Raw genomic sequence first — 19,892 nt, 5'->3', positions numbered from 1 at the left:
ATTGTTGAGTGAAGCAAGCCAGACACAAAAGGATAAATACAGTATGACTGTGCTACTATGAACTACATATATTGTGTAATCTCACAGAGTTAATAATTAGAATACAGGTCACCAGAAAATAGAATGAGATTAGAGAATGGAAAGCTGAGGATTAACATGGGCAGAAATGGTAAAAAAGAGGTATGTTAATATTTTGAAGTAAACAGAAAAGGTGAAAGTTAGCATCATACATAATAGCAGTACTATTATGTATGTACGAAAGTGGTTTGTAGAGAAATTCTAAGGTCATGAACGTTACAGAAAGGAAAGCTAAAAAATGTAACATGGGACCGTATATCATAGTAAAACTGCATGTGAAATATGAATATGGGGGAAATTGCATATATAAGACTGTCTTTCTTTCAAACTGAACAAATTTATCTTACTACTACAAGATATTAATATCCAACACAAACAAAAAACATACTGAGTGGAACAAATCAGACACAGAGTACTACATATTATATGATTCCATTTATACAAAATGTAAATATAAATAAATTTACAATTATAAAATTAGTTTAGTGGTTATGTAGGGCTGGGGAAGAACTGCTAAGGGGTGAGAAGTAATGAAATTTTCTAAAGTCTTTGTGGTGATAAATGCACAATGTTGTGGTTATACTAAAAGCCATTGATTATACACTTTGGATAGATGGTATGGTATTTGAATATCTCAATAAAAAATAAATTATGCAAGAATAGCCAGCTGTATACATCAGGGGAAGCACAGAGAGATTGGGAGGTGAAGAATTTTCTTGTTAGTCTGTTTATTATTATCATTGAAATAATAAAAATGTTCTAATAATGACTGAAGTGATAAATATACAACTATGTGATTATACCAAATACCACTGACTGTATACTTTGGATGGATTTATACTTTATTAATATGTACCAGTAAAATTGATTTCTTTTAACAAAAGACATTAGAGACACATAACAGCAGATTTGCTTTCCCTGAAGACAGAATTAATGATTTTGAGGACAGAACATCCAAACTGGAAAAGACAGGAGAACAGAATGAGAAAAGAATGGAAAAAATGGAACAGGTTCTCAAAGAACTGAATGATAATGCAAAACGCACACATACACATTATCAGTGTCTCAGAACAGGAAGAGAAGAAAAGGGGTAAAAAGAATATTTGAGGAAATAATGACCGAAAACTTCCCAACCCTTATGAAAGACATAAATACCAATATCCAAGGACAACATATCCCAAACAGAATAAATCTGAATAGACCTACTTGGAGACACCCACTATACAGAATGACAAATATCAGAGGCAAAGAGAGGATTCTAAAAGTAGCAAGAGAAAAGCAAAGCATCACATAAAATGAACCTCAATAAGAGTAAATGCCAATCTCTCATCAGAAATCAAGGAAGCGAGAAGACAGTGGTCTGATGTATTTAAGGTACTGAAATAGGAAAACTGCCAGCCAAGAATTTTGTATCCAGCAAAACTGTCCTTTAAAAATGAGGGTGAGGGCAGCGGACTTGGCCCAGTGGTTAGGGCATCCGTCTACCACATGGGAGGTCCGCGGTTCAAACCCCAGGCCTCCTTTACCCGTGTGGAGCTGGCACACGTGCAGTGCTGATGCACGCAAGGAGTGCCATGCCACACAGGGGTGTGCCCCATGCAGGGGAGCCCTATACACAAGGAGTGCGCCCCATAAGGAGAGCTGCCCAGCGCGAAAGAAAGTGCAGCCTGCCCAGGAATGGTGCCGCACACACGGAGAGCTGACACAACAAGATGATGCAACAAAAAGAAACACAAATTCCTGTGCCGCTGACAACAACAGAAGCGGACAAAGAAGACGCGGCAAATAGACACAGAGAGCAGACAATCGGGGTGGAGTGGGGGGGGAAAGGGGAGAGGAATAAATAAACAAACAAATCTTTAAAAAATAAAATAAAATAAAATAAATAAAATAAAAATGAGGGTGAGAGGGAAGCAGCTGTGGCTCAATCAGTTGGGCTCCGGTCTACCATATGGGAGGCCCTGGGTTGGCATCTTGGGGCCTCCTTGTGAAGGCAGGCTTGCCCGTATGCCACAGAGAGCCACTAGCCCACAAGCGCCTCAGAGAGTGACTCAGCAAGGTAACACAAGAAGGGAGAAAAGCTAAAAAAATTTAAAAAAAACACAGGAAAGCACATAGCGAATAGACACAGAGAGCAAACAACAAGCAAGCCGCAAAGGCAGAAGGGGCAGATAAGTTTTTTTTTTAAATGAGGGTGAGTTTAAAGTCACCAGAGATAACAAAAACAGAGAGTATGTTACAAAACAACAGAATTACAAGAAATACCAAAGGGAGTGTTGAAGCCTGAAAGGAAAAAACAAGGGTGAGAAACTTGGAGACAAGTGTAGAAATGAAGATTATTAGGAAGGGTAAATTACAGGGTAAAACTCAGACTACAGTAAGATATGACAACAGAAAGCCAAAGGACAAAGTGGCTGAAATAAGTAATGCCATTATAGTAATAACATTAAATGTTACTGGATTGAACTCCCCAATCAAAAGACACAGATTGACAGGATGCATAAAAAAATATAAGCCATCTGTATATTGCTTACAAGAGATCCACCTAGATGTAAGGACACAACTGGGTTGAAAGTGAAAGAGCTAGAAAAAGATATTCCACGTAAACAGTAACCAAAAAAGAATTGGATAGCAATATCAATAACAGATAAAAATAGATTTTAAATACAAAACCGTTAAAAGGGACAGAGAAGGTCACTGTATATTAATAAAAGGGGCAATTCACCAAGAAGAAATAACTGTAATAAATATTTATGCATTTAACCAGGGTACCCCAAAATACATGAGGCAAAACTGAAGGGACAAATAGTTGTCTCAACAGCTGGAGACTTAAATTATACAACGCTCAGTACTAGACAGAAGGTCTGGACAGAGGATAAAGAAACAAAAAGCTTGAATAACATAATAAATGAACTAGACCTAACAGACATTTATTAAGCATTATACCCCAAAACAGCAGGATATACATTCTTTTCAAGTGCTCACGGATCTTTCTCCAGGGTAGACCATAGTTTGGGTCACAAAAGATTAATTATACAGCACACATTCTCTGATCATAATGGAATGAAGCTGGAAATCAGTAATGAACAGAAAAAGAGAAAATTCATAAATATATGGAAACTAAACAACACACTCAAATAACCAGTGGGTCAAAGAAGAAATTGCAAGAGAATTCAGTAAATATCTTGAGATGAAGGAAAATAAGAACACAACGTATCAAAACCTATGCATTTTTAGTATAATCACAACGTTGTTCATTCATCACCATAAAAATTTTAGAACAATTTGGTTACTCCAAAAATAAAAACTCTACACCCCTTAGCGGTCCTTTCACAGCAATACATAACCACTAATCTAATTTCATCTTTATAAATTGATTTATATTTACTTTATATATAAATGGAATCATACAGTATGTAGTATTTGTGCCTGATTTCTTTCACTCAGTATAATGTGACAGTTTTGGCTTTTTGTTGTTGTTGTTATTGTTTGCCTAATATTAACATCTTGTAGTATTGACATACAACATTTCAGCTCCAAGGAAAAACAGTGTTATACATGCAATTTTACCCATGTTTAACTTGTTTGTTCTCAGTTTTGCTTGTTTTCTGACAGGTTTATTTAAAGTTGTTTCCTTCTAACAATTGCTATACTGTGTGTCATAAATTTTAGATAAGAAATGCTTCAAATTTTTATAATTGTAAGTTTTCAGGCACTTTGGAATTTTAAAAAGCTATTCTTCCATAACAGATTTTCAATTTTACTGCATTATGGTCAGAGAGCTTACAGTCTAATGTTGATCTGGTGGTGATGGGAAGTGTTATGGCTTCTTCTGGGATTGTCATGGGGTTCATTTCTGTGAATGTATCATTCATGCTTGAAAACAATGTGTATTCTGCTGGTTGCAATGTTTTATGTACACATATGCATGTTGATAAATATTAGCTTTGACCTAAAAAAAAAACAACCTGTAGGACACCACAAAGGCAGTGATGAGAGGGAAATTTATAGCCCTCAGTGCGTACATTAAAAAAGAGAAAGCTAAAATTGATTATCTAACTGCACACCTGGAAGAACTAGAAAAAGAACATCAAACTAATCTCAAAGCAAGCTGAAGGAAAGAAATAGTAAGGTCAGAGAAGAAATAGATGAAATTGAGAACAAAACAACAATAGAAATTCAACAAGCCAAAGGTTGATTCTTTGAAAAAATCAACAAAATTGACAAACCCTTAGACTGACAAAGAAAAAAAGAAGATGCAAATACATAAAATCAGAAATGAGAGGGGGACATTACCACTGACCCCAGAGAAATAAGAGAGGTCATAAGAGAATATTATGAACAACTATATGCCAAAAAAACAGACAATGTAAACAAGATAGACAAATTCCTAGACACACATGAACAACTTACAGTGACAGTAGAAGAAACAGAAGACCTCATCAAACCAAACACAAGTAAACAGACTGAAATAGCGATCAAAACCCTCCCCAAAATGAAAAGCCTAGGACCAGATGGCTTCACAGGTAAATTCTAGCATTCATTCAAAGATGATAAAATAACACTCTTGCTCAAGCTTTTCCAAAAAAAATTGAACAGGAAAGAATGCTACCAAACTCATTCTATGAAGTCAACATAACCCTAATACCAAAACCAGATAATGATACTATGAAAAAAGAAAATTACAGACCAATATCTCTAATGAATATAGATACAAAAAATCCTCAAGAAAATACTTGCAAATGAATCCAAAAGCACATTAAAAGAATTAAGCACCACAATCAAATGGGTTTTATCCCAAACATGTGAGGGAGGTCGAATACAAGAAAACCAATTAGTATAATAAACCATATTAATAAATTGAAAAAGAAAAATCAGATGAGCCTCTCGACTGATGTAGAAAAGGTATTTGACAATACCACATCCTTTCTTGATAAATCACTCCAAAGGACAGGAATAGAAAGATACTTTCTCAATATGGTAAAGTGCATATATGAAAAACCTACAGTTACCACTGTACTCAACAGTGAAAGAATGAAAACTTTTCAACTAAGATAAGGAAGGCAAGGATGCCCACTGTCACCACTGTTATTCAATATTGTGCTACAAGTTTTAGTTAGAGCAATTAGGCTACATAAAGAAGAGGCACCCAAATAGGGAAGGAAGAAGTAAAACTTTTACTATTCACTGATGATACAATCCTGTATCTAGAAATTCTGAAAAATCCACAAGATAGCTACTAGAACTAACAGACAAATTCAGCAGTGTGGCTGGAATATAAGATAATAAAAAAAAAAATCAACAGCATTTGTATACACTACTGATGAGCAATCTGAAGAGCAAGTCAGAAAAAAAATTCCACATATAATAAAGAATCAAATATTTAGGAATAAACTTAACCAAGGACATAAAGGACCTGTATTCAAAAAACTACAAAACATTGTTAAAAGAAATCAAAGAAGACTGAAATAAATGGAAGGATCTTCCATGTTCATAGATTGGAAGACTAAATATCTTTAAGATGTCAATTCTACCCAAACTAACTTACAGATTCAACACAATCCCACTAAAATTCCCAACAGCATTTTTTTGCAGAAATGGAAAAGGAAATTATCTCATTTACTTGGAAGGGTAAGTGGCCCTGAATAGTCAAAAATGTCTTTAAAAAAAAAAGAACGAGGTTGAAGGACTCTCGCTTTCTGACTTTAAAGCATATTACTTAGATACAGTGCTTAAAAAAAACAACAAAAACAGCATGGGACTGGCATAAAGATAGATTGACCAATGGAACCAAACTGAGAACTCAGAAATAGACCCTCACATCCACAGTCAAGTGATTTTTCGCAAAGCCATCAAGCCCTCCCAGCTGGGCCACAAAAGTCTATTCAACAAAAGGTGCTGGGAGAACTTGCTATCCATATCAAAAGGGAAAGAAAAGGACCCCTATTTCACACATTAAACAAAAATTAACTCAAAATGGATCAAGGACTTAAGTAGAAAAGCTACAACCATAACACTCTTAGAAGAAAATGTAGGAAAACATCTTCAAGATCTTGTGGTAGGTGGTAGTTTCTTAAACCTGAGTTTCTTAAACTCAAAACACGAGCAAGAAAAGAAAAAATAGATAAATGGACTTCCTCAATATTAAATACTTTGGTAACTCAAAGGACTTTGTCAAAAGGGTGAAGAGTCAACCAACCCAATGGGAGAAAATATCTGGAAATCACATATCCAATACAGGTTTAATATCCATGATATATATTAAGTGACGCTACAACTCAACAATAAAGACAAACAGTCTAATTAAAAATGGGCAAAAGACATGAATGGACATTTGTCCAAAGAAGAAATACAAACAGCAAAATAACACATGAAAAAATATTGAACTTCACGAGAGATTAGGGAAATGCAAATCAAAGCTACAATGAGATATCATTTCACACAAATTAGAATGGCCACTATTAAAAGACAGAGAACTAGAACTGTTTGGTAGTTCCTAAAGAAGCTGAATATAAGATTTGCCACACGACCTGGCAAGACCACTACTGGGTATATGCCCAGAAGAACTGAGAGCAGTAACATGAGCAGTCATTTTCACACCGATGTTCAGACTGGTGTTAAGATTGCCAAAAGATAGAAACAACCCAGGTGCCCATCAACTGATGAATGGATAAACAAACTGTGGTGTATTCAGACATCAGAATATTATTCAGATGGAAGAAGATATGAGGTCGTAAAGCATATGACACACGGATAAACCTAGAGGATTTTTGTTGAGTGAGTGAAGCAAGCTAGACACAAAAGGACAAATACAGTATGATTGCACTACTGTGAACTAAATATATTGTGTAATCTCATGGAGTTAATAATTAGAATTAGCTCACCAGAAAATAGAATGAGGTCTGAGAATGGAATGCTAAGGGTTAATCTGTGCAGAACTGGTAAAAAGACCATTTGTAAATCTTTGAAAATGAATAGAAATGGTGAAAGCACGCAGGGGCACCCCCACGTAGGGGTGCGCCACACACAAGAAGTGCGCCCCGCAAGGAGAGCCGCCCCACGTTTAAAAGGGCAGCCTCCCCAGAAGTGATGCAACACATGCGGAGTGCTAACACAGCAAGATGACACAACAAAAAGAGATGGAGTTTCCTGGTGCCACCTAATAATACAAGCAGACAAGAACACACAGTGAGTGGACAGAGAGAGCAGACAATGGGGGGGGGGGGGAGGGAAATAAATAAAATAAATCTGTAAAAAAAAGAAATGGTAAAAACACATCATAATATTTGTAAGTAGCAAAGCTATTAAATGGATATGACAGTGGCAAAAAGGGAAACTCTATAAGGACATTTATATTATTAGGAAAGCTAAAAAAGGATGCAACATGGGACTGTATAACATAGTGAAACCTCATGCAACATATGAATGAGTAATATTGCATATATAAGACTATTTTTACAAAATGTAAATACAAATAAACTAGAAAACTAGAGAGATGGAAATAGAATAACAGTTATTTAGAGCAGGGGAAGCATAGAGAGATTGAGACGTGATGAGGTTTTTTTGTGTGTGTGTTTTTTTATTACTATTTTTGGAAGAATGAAAATGCTCTAATAATGACTAAAGTGATAAATGCACAACTGTGATTATACCAAATATCATTGTTTGCACACTTTGGCTGGATTTGTACTTTATTTTTATTTATCAATAAAATTGATTTGTTTTCACACGCACACACAAAACAGCTAAATCATAGGCCTGCTAGTTTACCAGAGATAACAAGGCAAAGAAACAACTAGGAAGAGCTCTGGTGGGGTGAGAACAAATTTCAAACACTAATCTCAAAAACTACTACTGTCTAAAATGGTAAATAAAAATGATAGAACTATGCAGCCATTTAGGCTCCTGGGTATCTTTTAAAACAATAGAACCTCTTAAATTTTTTAATGTAACATTTTTTGTGATCTATGTATCTTTAAAAAAAAAAAAAACAATAGAGCAATCAGCTGGGAATAAGTGGAACCTAACCACTGGATGTATACAACAGACATAAGTGATTAAAAGAGAGAACAAGGAGAGAGATTCTCAAAGAGAAGCTGCTGAAACCACTGTCACCTGAGAGTGACTGCGCTCTCCCAAAATGCTGAACCTTCTGAGGCAAAACATCAGACTTCTAGTTGAGAAGGAAACAGAATTTACAAAAATTGTCCAAACAAGCAAACAACAATAACATATGGAGGGGGTAGGTTCAGTATCCATCATTGCTACATTATATTATCTAAAATGCTTATTTTCAACATTAAATTATAAACATACAAAGAAACAGAAAATTGGTAGCTCTACCTAGGGAAAACAGCAGGCAACAGAAACTGCCTGTGAGAAGGAGGCTCAGATATCAGATTTAATAGATAAAAACTTCAGTCTCCATTATGAATATGTTCAAAGAACTAAAGGAAACCATGTATGGAGTAAAGGAAGCATGATAACGATGTCTCATCAAATAAAGAATATCACTACTAAAGAGATAGATATTATGAAATAGAACCAACTGGAGACTCTCAAGTTAAAAAAGGCAATTACATTTAAAAATATACCAGATCCCTTGACACCCATTAGAATGACTATTATTTTAAAAACTGGAAGAAGATGGTAGATTAGAGAGACACAGGACTCACTTCTCTCCCAGAAAAATAGCTAGACAGGCAGAAATAGCCTGGGGAAAAAATGTTCTAGGGCTTAGAACACTAGACAAAGGGTGGACACCACCCAGAAGAGAGAGGGGCAGAGTAAAAGAATATCAATGGAAAGACTGTGATTGCAAGCTGCTACTGCAACCGCTGGTGCCCTTCCCCCCACACTCCAAGCAAACAGCTTTGAATTCCCCAGCCTCTGGTTTACAGCTATAGACAGGGCTGCAGGGGTCCACCTCCCCAAAAAAGAGGAGAAAGAAGGTCACAACCTAAGGCTGATTCAGCTTTTGGCCAACAAATTTGGCTTGCTGTGCCCCACAAGCACTTCTAGGCCATAGGGCCATGTCACTGTTTGCCATGGGAGCTGGCATGGGAAAAAGAGATCAGACCCTCTCAATCATCCTCCCTACTGACCAAGACTAGTTGTTGATCCTGTGGTTTTTTTCCTTCGATTTGTTAATTTGGTGTATTACGTTAATTGATTTTCTTATATTGAACCATCCTTGCATACTAGGAATAAATCCCACTTGGTCATGGTGTGTAATTCTTTTGACATGCTGTTAGATTCTACCTACAAGTTTTTGGTTGACAATTTTTGTGTCTATTTTCATTAGAAAGATTGGTCTGTAATTTCCTTTTCTTGAAGTATCTTTGCCTGGCTTTGGTATTAGGGTGATGGGCATTCGGCTTACCTGTATTTGTAAGCAATTTATTTAATAACAAAAAAGTATAAACAACCTAAATGGACAATAGGAGAATCATATAATGGATTACAAAGCCATTAAAAATTAAAATTGAGTTTATAACTTAGAAAAATGTCACCATATAATGATAAGTGAAAAGCAGGCTATAAAAACTGTATCATAGAATCCCAATTATGTAAAAATAGAAGAGGCATAAAAACATTTTTTCACAAGACACTAAAACTTTTGTGACTGAAATGTTTTATAGCTTTTTTTTTTCTAAGCAGGTACAGGGACTGAACACAGGACCTCATACATAGGAAGCAGGTGCTCAACCACTATATATCTGCTCTATTCATTCTTTTTTAAAATTTTTTTAATGTTTTATATCTTGATTGTGGTAGCACTTACACCATCATCAATTTGTCAAAATACACCATAAGTGGGTTCAGTTTTTTCCTCCAAAAACTTATATTTCAATAAAATTCTTATAAAAGATACTAAAAAAATACACCCAAAATATTGTTTGATGTTGTGATTTTCTACATTTCCCAAATTTTCTACAACAAAATAACATTTCTATCATTTCTCCTCCTCTCAATAAAAAGTATGGAGTGGGTAGACACTGAAGTTATTTAAAGGTTCATCCTTTCAGACTGGTAAGAATTTGGGAGAAGCTAATATTAGATAAATAGCAACTATGGAGTACCTACACGTCAAATGTTATACAGGTACCTTAAATATTCAACGTATTCCTGCTGCACAACATTGTATTTAACATGAATGGTGTTCCCTGGAGTTCTGAGACATGCAGATTCTATATTCTGATTTTATTTAATCCTTATGATAGCTCTATTAAGATACGATCCACATTTTAGAGATAAGGAAACTGCTCTTTAGAAAAACGTTAATAAACTTGCCCAAGACCAAAATCTATTGAGGTCTGTTTGGTCCCGAGGCCAACATTCTGTTCTATTTTGCTATATATCCCTACTTTCCACAAAAGGCTAACCCTCTAAGCCCCCTACTACTTACATTTGATCAGCATACCTAGTATCTCCTCTCTGGCCTTGGCTAAACCTTCCAAGCTACCGTGATTCATTTCAAGCTAACAACAGCCCTCTTAGGTTTAATAGTAGTATCACCCAGTCCACATTTTTTATCTTCAAAGCCTACCTTTACCCCCTCAAATAATAAGGCTCATCTTTTCACACCATTAAAGTCATGTCTGGAAAATGACTTCTTACATTCCACGGGTAGCTTTTCAAAATTAAATAATAATATTGTTGGCTGTGATTTTATACAATCTTTGGGTGTAAAATTTGGCAATATCTATGAAAATATTAATTAGCTTGGAATCAACAATTCAATTTCTGGCAATTCATTGTACAGAAATCTATGTTTATATAACTGCCCAAAAATATACGTTCAAAGATGTTAAATGTAGCATCATTTATGACAGTAAACAATATCAATGTCTATGAACAGGAAAGTGGTTTAAAAAACATGATTGTATGTCCAAAATAATGGACTACTTTGTAGCTGAAAGAATGAGAAAGATTTACAAGTACTAACATGAAGAAGATACAACAAACTTGTAATAGTCTGGTAAAATGAGGATTGTATTTCATAATGCTTTTTATTCTCACATAAGCATATACCACTTCTGTAAGAGATTAACCAAAGACATTTAAAATAAACCTGAACATACACAGCTCTTTTCTTCAGCTCTACCTACAGAGGTAGCAATAATCTCCTACTCAGCATCAAGGCTGCCCTCAGACTCTTCACAAAGCCCCAAGTTCATCAAAAAGAAAACCGAAAGTTCATCCAGCACTAGTCAGATGAATATGTTGAAATTAAGTGTAAAGGCTCTGGAGTGGGCGAAGCTCAGTGGATGAGTGCCTGCTTTGCATGTACGGGGTCCCAGGTTCAATCCTAGGTACCCCCAAAAATTAAAAATAAATTAAGCCTAACTGGCTGAAATTCAGAGCCCTGACAACAGGGTACAGAGAAGATTCAAGGGCAGCTCTTGATGTCTAAGATGGTTTAAGGGAGCAACAAGAAAACAAAGGACAGGATGCCAAGTGGCTTCTAAAAATTCCTGGTCCACAATGTCAAGGAGCTGGAAGTGCTGCTGATGTGCAACAAATCTTGTTTTGTGCTGCAATGCTCACATTTCTTTCAAGAATTGCAAAGCAATAGTGGAAGGAGCAGCTCAATTGGCATCAGAATCACCAGTCCCAATACCTGGCCATGCAGCAAAGAAAACGAGAAGGTATCTCATTTGCAAGTTTTATTTGTATTAAATAAAACCATAAAAGCTAAACAAACAAACCAAAAAACCCACCTACCACAATGATTCATGTGATAGCTTCTAAATCCCTTAAGACCCCAATGCGCCCTATTTCCTCCACTTATAATGCAAGCCCTGGGGATATTAAGAAAAGCAACACAGGCCCCTGCTTTTGTGGAACTTACCATCAAAAAAGAAAGCAATACGGTGGTGAAAGCACAGGGTGCACATAACAGAAGTACCTAATCTAGCTGTCAGGAGGAGCAGCAGGAAAGGAGTGCCAGCATGTTCTCCTGAGAGATGACTACTCCAACAGAATAATGCCAATGAGGCTATCAAGTTGAGCTGGCTGTACAGCTTTTGGAACCCAAACACAGGATGACATATGGTGAGCAGTGGAAGAGAGAGAACATGCCTCAATTGCCTCCCATTTCAGGAAGCCCAGCAGCACTGTGAAGGCTGATGATCATGTAAATTCTATCTCTCAGATAAAGCCAGAGAGGAAACAAAGAAGACTAGCCAATCCAGAGATAAATTCAGGAATGTGAGAAAGGAAATGCAAAATCTTTGCCCTGTCTCTGTATGAAGGAGTTGATGAAAAAGGATCTCAAGTGTTTTACAAGTAACTTTCACAAACTTTTGTACAGTTTGATGTCAAGTAGAACTTATCACAGTTTATGACATAAAAGAAGTAGTCATGTATTTGCTCATCACAAACAAGCAATAGAAGAGATGCAGAATACTGCAAACCAAATGAACCAATCAGGCTAAAATCCCACATGTTCACAAATGAGAAGGCTGAAATGGTTACTGCAGATGACTGACAGAATAATTTTCATAGCTTCACTGTAGTTTCTTTCATTTCCTCACAATGCTTCCCCCTCCAAACCCACTTTTATATACAGCCTCTGCTCCCTAGAAAAATCTGTGGTGCATATGTATATTTTTTTTAAACAAACACTGTTCTTAAAGAAAATACGTAAGAGAATCAAATACTTACAGTACTCATTATATTAGGAAATCAAGAGCTGACTTCTATATAAATATTATATATCCTTGAGCAATCAGCTGTTCATCATGAGCAAATAAAAGAAAGGGAACATTCAAATTCATAATAACCTTTTAAAAATGTTACCTTAATCAATGTTTTCATTTCATCCTTCAATTATTGGGATTAAGGTACAAGGGTCTATCTTATTCTGCACACAAATGTGTTAGTATGTGCATCTGCCACACAAGGGCAGAAATTCTCCAGAGCACCTCTTCTAATTCCTAAAGGCAATATACTCTCTTTAGTGGGAATTCCTCCATGGTCAATAGTATAAAATGCTTTAGTGCAGTGCTATGAACATACTTAGACTATGGTTCTAGTTTGCTGCTATTTAGCTCAGCAAAGTTTGAGAGTGATTTCTTTGTGTATAAAATAAAAGATTATGGTCTAAAACTTTAAAGCCCCATTTCAGCAATAATATTCAATGAGGCATACTGTCTACACACACCACTAAGTAGTAAGCATAGTGTTGTGGAAAGATTACTAAAGATAAATCTAGATTCAAATTCCCTTTGACACCTTTGAGTTGTCTGACATTGAGCTAATTACTTATCATTAATGACTCTTCGCTATCTATTATAATCAACAAATAAAAGAATATAAATAATGTGTAAAAAAGTGTCTAACATGGTAAGCTCTCAAAAAGTGATCAGGTTCCACTTAGCAAGTTTCAGTTTTGACACTTCTATTTTAATACTTTTTTGATTATCCCTGAACAAACGTAACTGACTGGACAGGAGTTTTTTAAAACAAATTTAGGAGTAACTTCCTCCAAACACACTTATGTATTAAAAGACTGTGCAATATGACAGCTTAGAACTGGCAAATAGTGTATTCACTGGTACACACCGCCTTAACAAGTGTATGTGTACTGTATATGCACTGTACAAAACTGAAAAATTTCATAAAAATGAAGAACATAATCTTTCCACAATTGTTCATGACAAAAAACATTAGCTACACAAAAGCCCCTGTCATTTTTTGTTAGAGGATAATGAATCTTTCGAATTGAATCAATGCTTCCACTTTTATACCACCTTTGCAGATCAGTGTTTCAACTATTGCTAAGCAAAATTAGTAAAGACAATATAACCATGAGTATTGTTTACTGCAAAGAAGAACGTGAGATGTGCTTCTTCCCTCCACCACCCAAATGGAATTTCAAAAAACTTTCACCTCAGAAAAAAAAGATGATAGCAGTGCTCAAATTATTCAGCGTATTTACCATATGTAAATAGTCAAAAAGCAAATTCTTTGTGTAAATCATGTTACTAACAGAGTAAACACTAGGATAAAAAGGAGTCTAAGACTCACTAACTGCAGCATTCAAATACCACTTCAAAGATCACAATCCCTTCAAATCCAGCAATCCAATCGCATGCCTCTAATCTGTCAACTCTGGCAATTGTTCCCTGTTTCTTCTAACTGAAAATTACAATCATTACACATCTAAAGACTGAGCAGGAAGCAACATGATTCTTTTCTGGGAAGGAGAGCTGTAAATTTATCCTGTCTTGCTTAAATTTAATGTTCTCTTTCCGTTAACACAAAAGAACTTTTTAAATACACTTTTTTTTTTTTTACATCGCGATGTAAGCCTGTGGAAATACAAACCAGTCCTTTCTCCACATGAAACTAAACTTTACCTAGACTTTGCCTCAAAGGCCCTCCTGAATATAACGCTTTCTAGCTTTTACTGTGTTCTCTTAGGTGAAAAGATTTTCCAGAAGTACGAAAAGAAAAATTAGGCAGTAATGACTCAAAAGGCGTATTAACTGTAAAGCCAAAACCCTGTCCAGTAGGTTGCTTCCCGTAAGCTCCCTGGAAAATAAAGATTATGAAAGGTTTAGTAGTTAGAACTTTGGCTCTGAGTCTTGCAGAACGACCAGTGGGAATGAACAATCCCGGGCTGAGAGGTTTCCGGGTCACGGCTGACTGGACCGACGGATAAGGATAGAGACCCCCACATACCTGGAGGAAGCTGAAAATTAGCAGGCAACAGGATTGTTGTGTTGGTGGCTTTCGCAGTGACCATCTGGGGCGCAGGCATCCTAGGGCCGCTGTTGAGTTTAGGAACAGCACTGACGGAAGCCACTTTGGTCCCCAGGGGGACCGCCTTTAGCAAAGGTTGGGACGCCGTGGACCCCACGCAGACGCTGACAGGAGCCTTAGTCACGGCGCCCAGGGTCCCCGACGTGCTCTCCACCCGGACCGGGAGAGCCCCGGCGGGGGCCATGGTCACGGTCCCGGAGGCGCTCACAGCGGCCGGGGGAGCTGCGCCCGCCGGTTCTGTGAGGCCCGCGGGCATTCCCCTCGGAGGATCAGCGACAGCCGCGGGGCTGCCGAGCCGAGAGCAGAGGCGAGGAGAGGCTTTGCAGGCGGCAGCCGACTCCTGTGCAGTTCCGGCTCCACAGCATCGCTAAGGTGAGACGCGGGGGCCGCGACAGAGAGGTCGGGGACCGGTGCTGGCTGGGCAGCAGGTCCCCCGCGTCCCGGACCTTCCTTCCCTTCTGTGCGGCGCGCTCCGGGCTCGTGCGGACTCGCGGGCGGCACCACCTGCCCTGGCGCCCGCCGCTTGCTCAGCGACACCCACACGTGTGCGGGCTCTGTCAGGCGCCTCAGCCACCCGCCCCGCTAGAGCGGAGCCTGGTCGTGCGGCTCCCAGAAAGGCTTCGCTTCTGCACCCACCGCCGAGCCTAACTATATGCTACCTTTACCCCTCCAGAAACTTCAAAACTAGAGAACGCTGAAGACCCCTCAGCGCGCTGGAAACTATTCCGCCAAGCGACCGCGCCAGCCATGTTTATATAGCCACGCGGAGAGCTTGCGCATGCGCCCAGCCTACCGCCGCCACCGCCCCGGGCTTCCCCCGGAATCCAGACGTGTGATTGGCCTAGGCTAGGAATCGTGTTCCTGACGTCACTAGGGACGACTCCGCAGGGCGTTAGAATCTTGCCCGGAACAGGGAGGGAGGGCTGAGCGAGTTGCCAAAGCCTACCACGTGGGAAGGGCAAACTGCGTTCGGAAAACTGCGGCAACCGTGTTCTCCTTGGTGTCTCCGGCTGCACGTTCTTTGAAAAGCTAGGACTAGATTTTCCCCAGGTTTCTACTTTTTAGGGAAGAAATATGGAAGACTGATTTTGGAGAATGGTAACTCGAGAAAATATTCGTCACTCTTCCTTAGTGGTTTTTGTTTTTGTTTTGTTTGCGAACTTTATGCTAAAACGTCATTAAAATTAGCTTTACAGTTGACGTGAAAATAAAGAAAAAATGTTCTCTTTTTCCTGTTAAATAGTTAAGATAAATAATCTTAATATCAGTTTCATGGTCTGCGATATATGCCTATTTTCATATAATTTTAGAATTGAACTGCCCCCAAGAGAAAAATCCTTTCTTCCACGGTGCTAATATAGATGTCTCTGTCACTTTTAATCTTATTGAAATATTTAACTTACATTTTTATGTCCTTGAAAACTGGGACAATGTGTTTTGATACCTACCTGCTCAGATTTTAACACTTAGCTCTTAAGTACAATTCTAGATATTCTTTGTATAAGTAAGAAATATTCTTGAATGAATCAATAATACAGTCCAATTTGGAAAAACTTACCCTAAGTGATCTAGTAGAGAAGATGCCTTGATATCAGGCTGTTGCCCTGTTTTAGGAACCAGCTTTATACTGAAGGAGGTTTTGCCATAGGCAGTCATCCTGACGTTTACAACTGCTAGTTTTCTCCTTCCCTGTAAACTCCAAATAACAGAATCTATTCACAGTCCCTCCAAACTTCATGTCCCCCACTTTGCAACCAGTCAAATAAAAAACCCACCCTTTACGATCCACCTGACCACTTACCTTTTGCAAATTCCTCAAAGTGAAGTTGGGGGAAACAACTAAATTTACTGAGTACCATTTGTATGCTGGTCACTAAAAACTGTATTTCCTTTATTTCTTTTTAAATTTTTAACAACCACCTCCTTTTACTGACTTAAAAACAGCAGTTAAAAGAGTAATTTATTCAAGAAACTGGGATTCTAACCGGTCTCTATGATGCCAAAGGGCAACTCTTTTCACTCCTCCACAAATGTTTGATTCATCATATACCCCACACTACCCCTGGCAAAATGCCTTGCACATAAAAGGTATTTAGTAAATATTTGCTAAATGAATGGACTGAATGGAGCCATGCAACATTTTCAGTGAAGCAAAAAGGGGTAGTGGAATTTGAATCTTAGATCTGGTCTGTACTAGCTGAGCAACTTGTTTAGTCTGGGTTTTTCTCTCTCCACGTAGTGAGTTCAATAAATACTTGAAAGAAGGCTCGAAGTTTGCTCCAGTGATGCTGCCTTTCTAAACGTCATTTCAGACCCCAACCCTAACTCACATACTTTCTATGGATATGCAATTAGCCTCAAACAAGTTTAAAAAAAGCCTTGAGTGAGGAGCCACATTTTCTCCTTAAAGTGACCTTGCACATTTGTAAATGTTTATTTTTGCTTTATGATTTTTCTCACTAATGCTTATTTTAATTTTCTAATTCCAAAAAGCATACTCCTTTCTACCCACCATAGGTCCTGAATTTGGAGTGATGATTATGTTTACATTTCCTTTCTATAGAAACTTACTAATAAAACAGGATACTTTAGGGGTAAAAATAATGCATTTTATTTTTCTATGTGAGGAAAGAAAACATGGAGGGGAGAGATAATTTAATTTTATTATGTTTGTATGTTTAAATATTTGTAGAATTAAAGATCTTGAAAAAAATACTAATTTAAATGAGAAACTAAGCCATAAAATATCCAAATTTTCTGCTCACTAATTCAGGTAATGAAGAAAACTAAACAAATATAAAAGGCTTGCTTCATAGTTCACTGTTTCACTTTTTTTTATACACACACGAACAGAATTTAATTTGAACAAAAAACTAAGGTCACAGTTATTGGATGGACAAATTAAATGATTCTTATTGTCCATTTGATTTTCCAAGTGTTTAAAGTGTCTTAGAAACATGAAAAAGTTTACGGCTCTGTAAAATTTAGAGAAGGAAGCTTTGTTTATCTGAGAAATGAGACCAACTGAAAAAATGTGCCTGAAAAAAAAACAACAAAAAACTTTTCAGCTAAGACAGTTACGGCCTCAACCTCAAAGTAATTCAAGTTCTGTTCTCTTGACCTGATCCACTCTGCCTGCTTTTACAACTGAGCATTTAAATACTTTCTGCAACAAAACACATTGCTACACCACCACTATTCACTGTCATTCCTTTCCCGTTAAAGGAATGCAGCTTAAACTCTTAAACTTTTTACCTCATTCGTGACTTCCATTATTGATGCCTCCATTAAAGGCTTAATAAACTGAGACACTTAAAAAATTTTTTTAAATATTTAAGAGTAATACTCCTAGAAAAAATCAAAACAACTGAAAGATCCATATATAGATTAATTACCTAAATTATCATGTATACATATGGTGGAATACTAATCAGCCATTAAGATTTACACTTGTAAAGGTATATATATTGACATGGAAAAATGATCATGATATATTGTTAAGTGAAAAGCAATGTTATCAAACAGTATGTAAAGTATGATTCCATGTTTTTGTAAATTAAAAAAAAAACCTTTAAACCAATAAACAGATACATACTCAGAAAAAAAATCTAGAAAATTATACAACAAACTGTTAAGAGAGGATCTCTCTGGAGGCATTCTAAAAGATCATTTTCTTTTTGCTTCTCTGTATTTTCTAATTTTTCTAACCATAAATGTATTATATTTACTAAATAAAAAATTAACATATACTAAATATATATATATGTTTATTCTTAGAGACCATCAAAGTGCAGCAGTCCATATGAAATGTCAATAGACTTCATAAAGCTGGGCAAGTACAGTGGCCTGCTCAAGGACTGTGCTAAGCAGCTTATTGCAAATACTGCCTTACCTAGGAAGATGGGCCATTTTCTAACAATTGGGAGTGATCATTTCCTTTCATTTAACATTTTCTAAAAATTTTATTGTAGTAACATATATACAACATGTAATTTCTCATCTTAATTGCCTCCAAGTGTACAATTCAGAAGTGGTAATTACACTCACAATATTGTGCTACCATTATTACCACAATCCATTACCAACAATTTTCCATTACCCAAACAGACACTATGTACCAATTAGGCATTGACTCCCTATTCCCCACCACTATCCATGCCCTAGTAATCTCTAATCTATTTTCAGTCTTTATTGATTTGCATGTTCTAATATGTCATATAAGTGAAATCATGCAATAACTGTCTGTGGCATATTTCACTCAAAAGCATGTCTTCAAGTTTCATCCATATTGTAGCCATCTTTTTATGGCTGAACAAGGTTTCACTGTATGTATATACCACTTTTTGCTTATCCATTTATCTACTGATGGGCATTTGGGTTGCTTCCACCTTTTGGCTATAGTGAACACTGCTATGAACACTGGAGTACAAATGTGCATCCAAGTCCCTACTTTCAATTATTTTGGGTATATAGCTATAAGTGAGTGTATTAATCAGGGTTTTCTAGAGAAACAGAATCAACAAGAGATATCTGTCAATAGTATGCGATTCTATAAGAGTCTCTCATGCAACCATGGGAATGAACGAGTCCAGGTTCCGCAGGCAGGCCGCAACCAGGGGCTGCAATGAAAGTCCAATGAAGGTTCTTGACAAGTTCTGGGAGATATTGCCTGTCCAAAGACAAGGTAGGAAATTCTCAATGCTGGAATCACTTCCCCTGTTAAGGGATTCAACTGATGGGATTAAGCGTCACTCATTGCTGATGGCAATCTCCCTGCTTGATGTAATTATAACCAGCTATCTATAATTTACCACTGTAGTAAAGTCAATGGTGACTAAAGTCCATAAATGCCCTTGTATTAGAGGTAGCCCAGTGCTTGCTTGAACAAACAACTGGGCATAATTACCTGGCTGAGTTGACACAATAGCCTAACCATCACAGTCCACTACTTGTCAACTCAGCAACCATACACATTACCTTAAATCATACTTAGCCTCTAAGTAAAAACAATAACAGACATACATATTTCTGTCTAACAATGT

At 37.2% G+C, this 19,892-nt stretch overlaps 1 protein-coding gene across 3 annotated transcripts in view; it reads right to left on the bottom strand.

Moving 5' to 3' along the window:
• TAF4B (TATA-box binding protein associated factor 4b) overlaps nucleotides 1–15,637 on the bottom strand; it is a 173,604-nt gene extending 157,967 nt beyond the window's left edge. The window contains exon 1 of one of the 3 annotated variants that reach the window (XR_011645958.1): nucleotides 14,770–15,637. Coding sequence is in view for 2 of the 3 variants with exons in the window: in XM_004465145.4 (XP_004465202.1) it covers nucleotides 14,770–15,106 (337 nt within the window). In the remaining variant the exon portion in view is untranslated. The remainder of the gene's footprint in view (nucleotides 1–14,769) is intronic. The other 2 variants (XM_004465145.4, XM_004465146.4) reach the window with 2 other exon arrangements.
• Between the last annotated feature and the right edge of the window lie 4,255 nt (nucleotides 15,638–19,892).

The sequence above is a fragment of the Dasypus novemcinctus genome, chromosome 16, assembly GCF_030445035.2.
Source record: "Dasypus novemcinctus isolate mDasNov1 chromosome 16, mDasNov1.1.hap2, whole genome shotgun sequence".
Taxonomy (NCBI): Eukaryota; Metazoa; Chordata; class Mammalia; order Cingulata; family Dasypodidae; genus Dasypus; species Dasypus novemcinctus.
The sequence above is the reverse complement of the archived record's forward strand: the minus strand, read 5'-3'. Positions and strand labels throughout refer to the sequence as shown.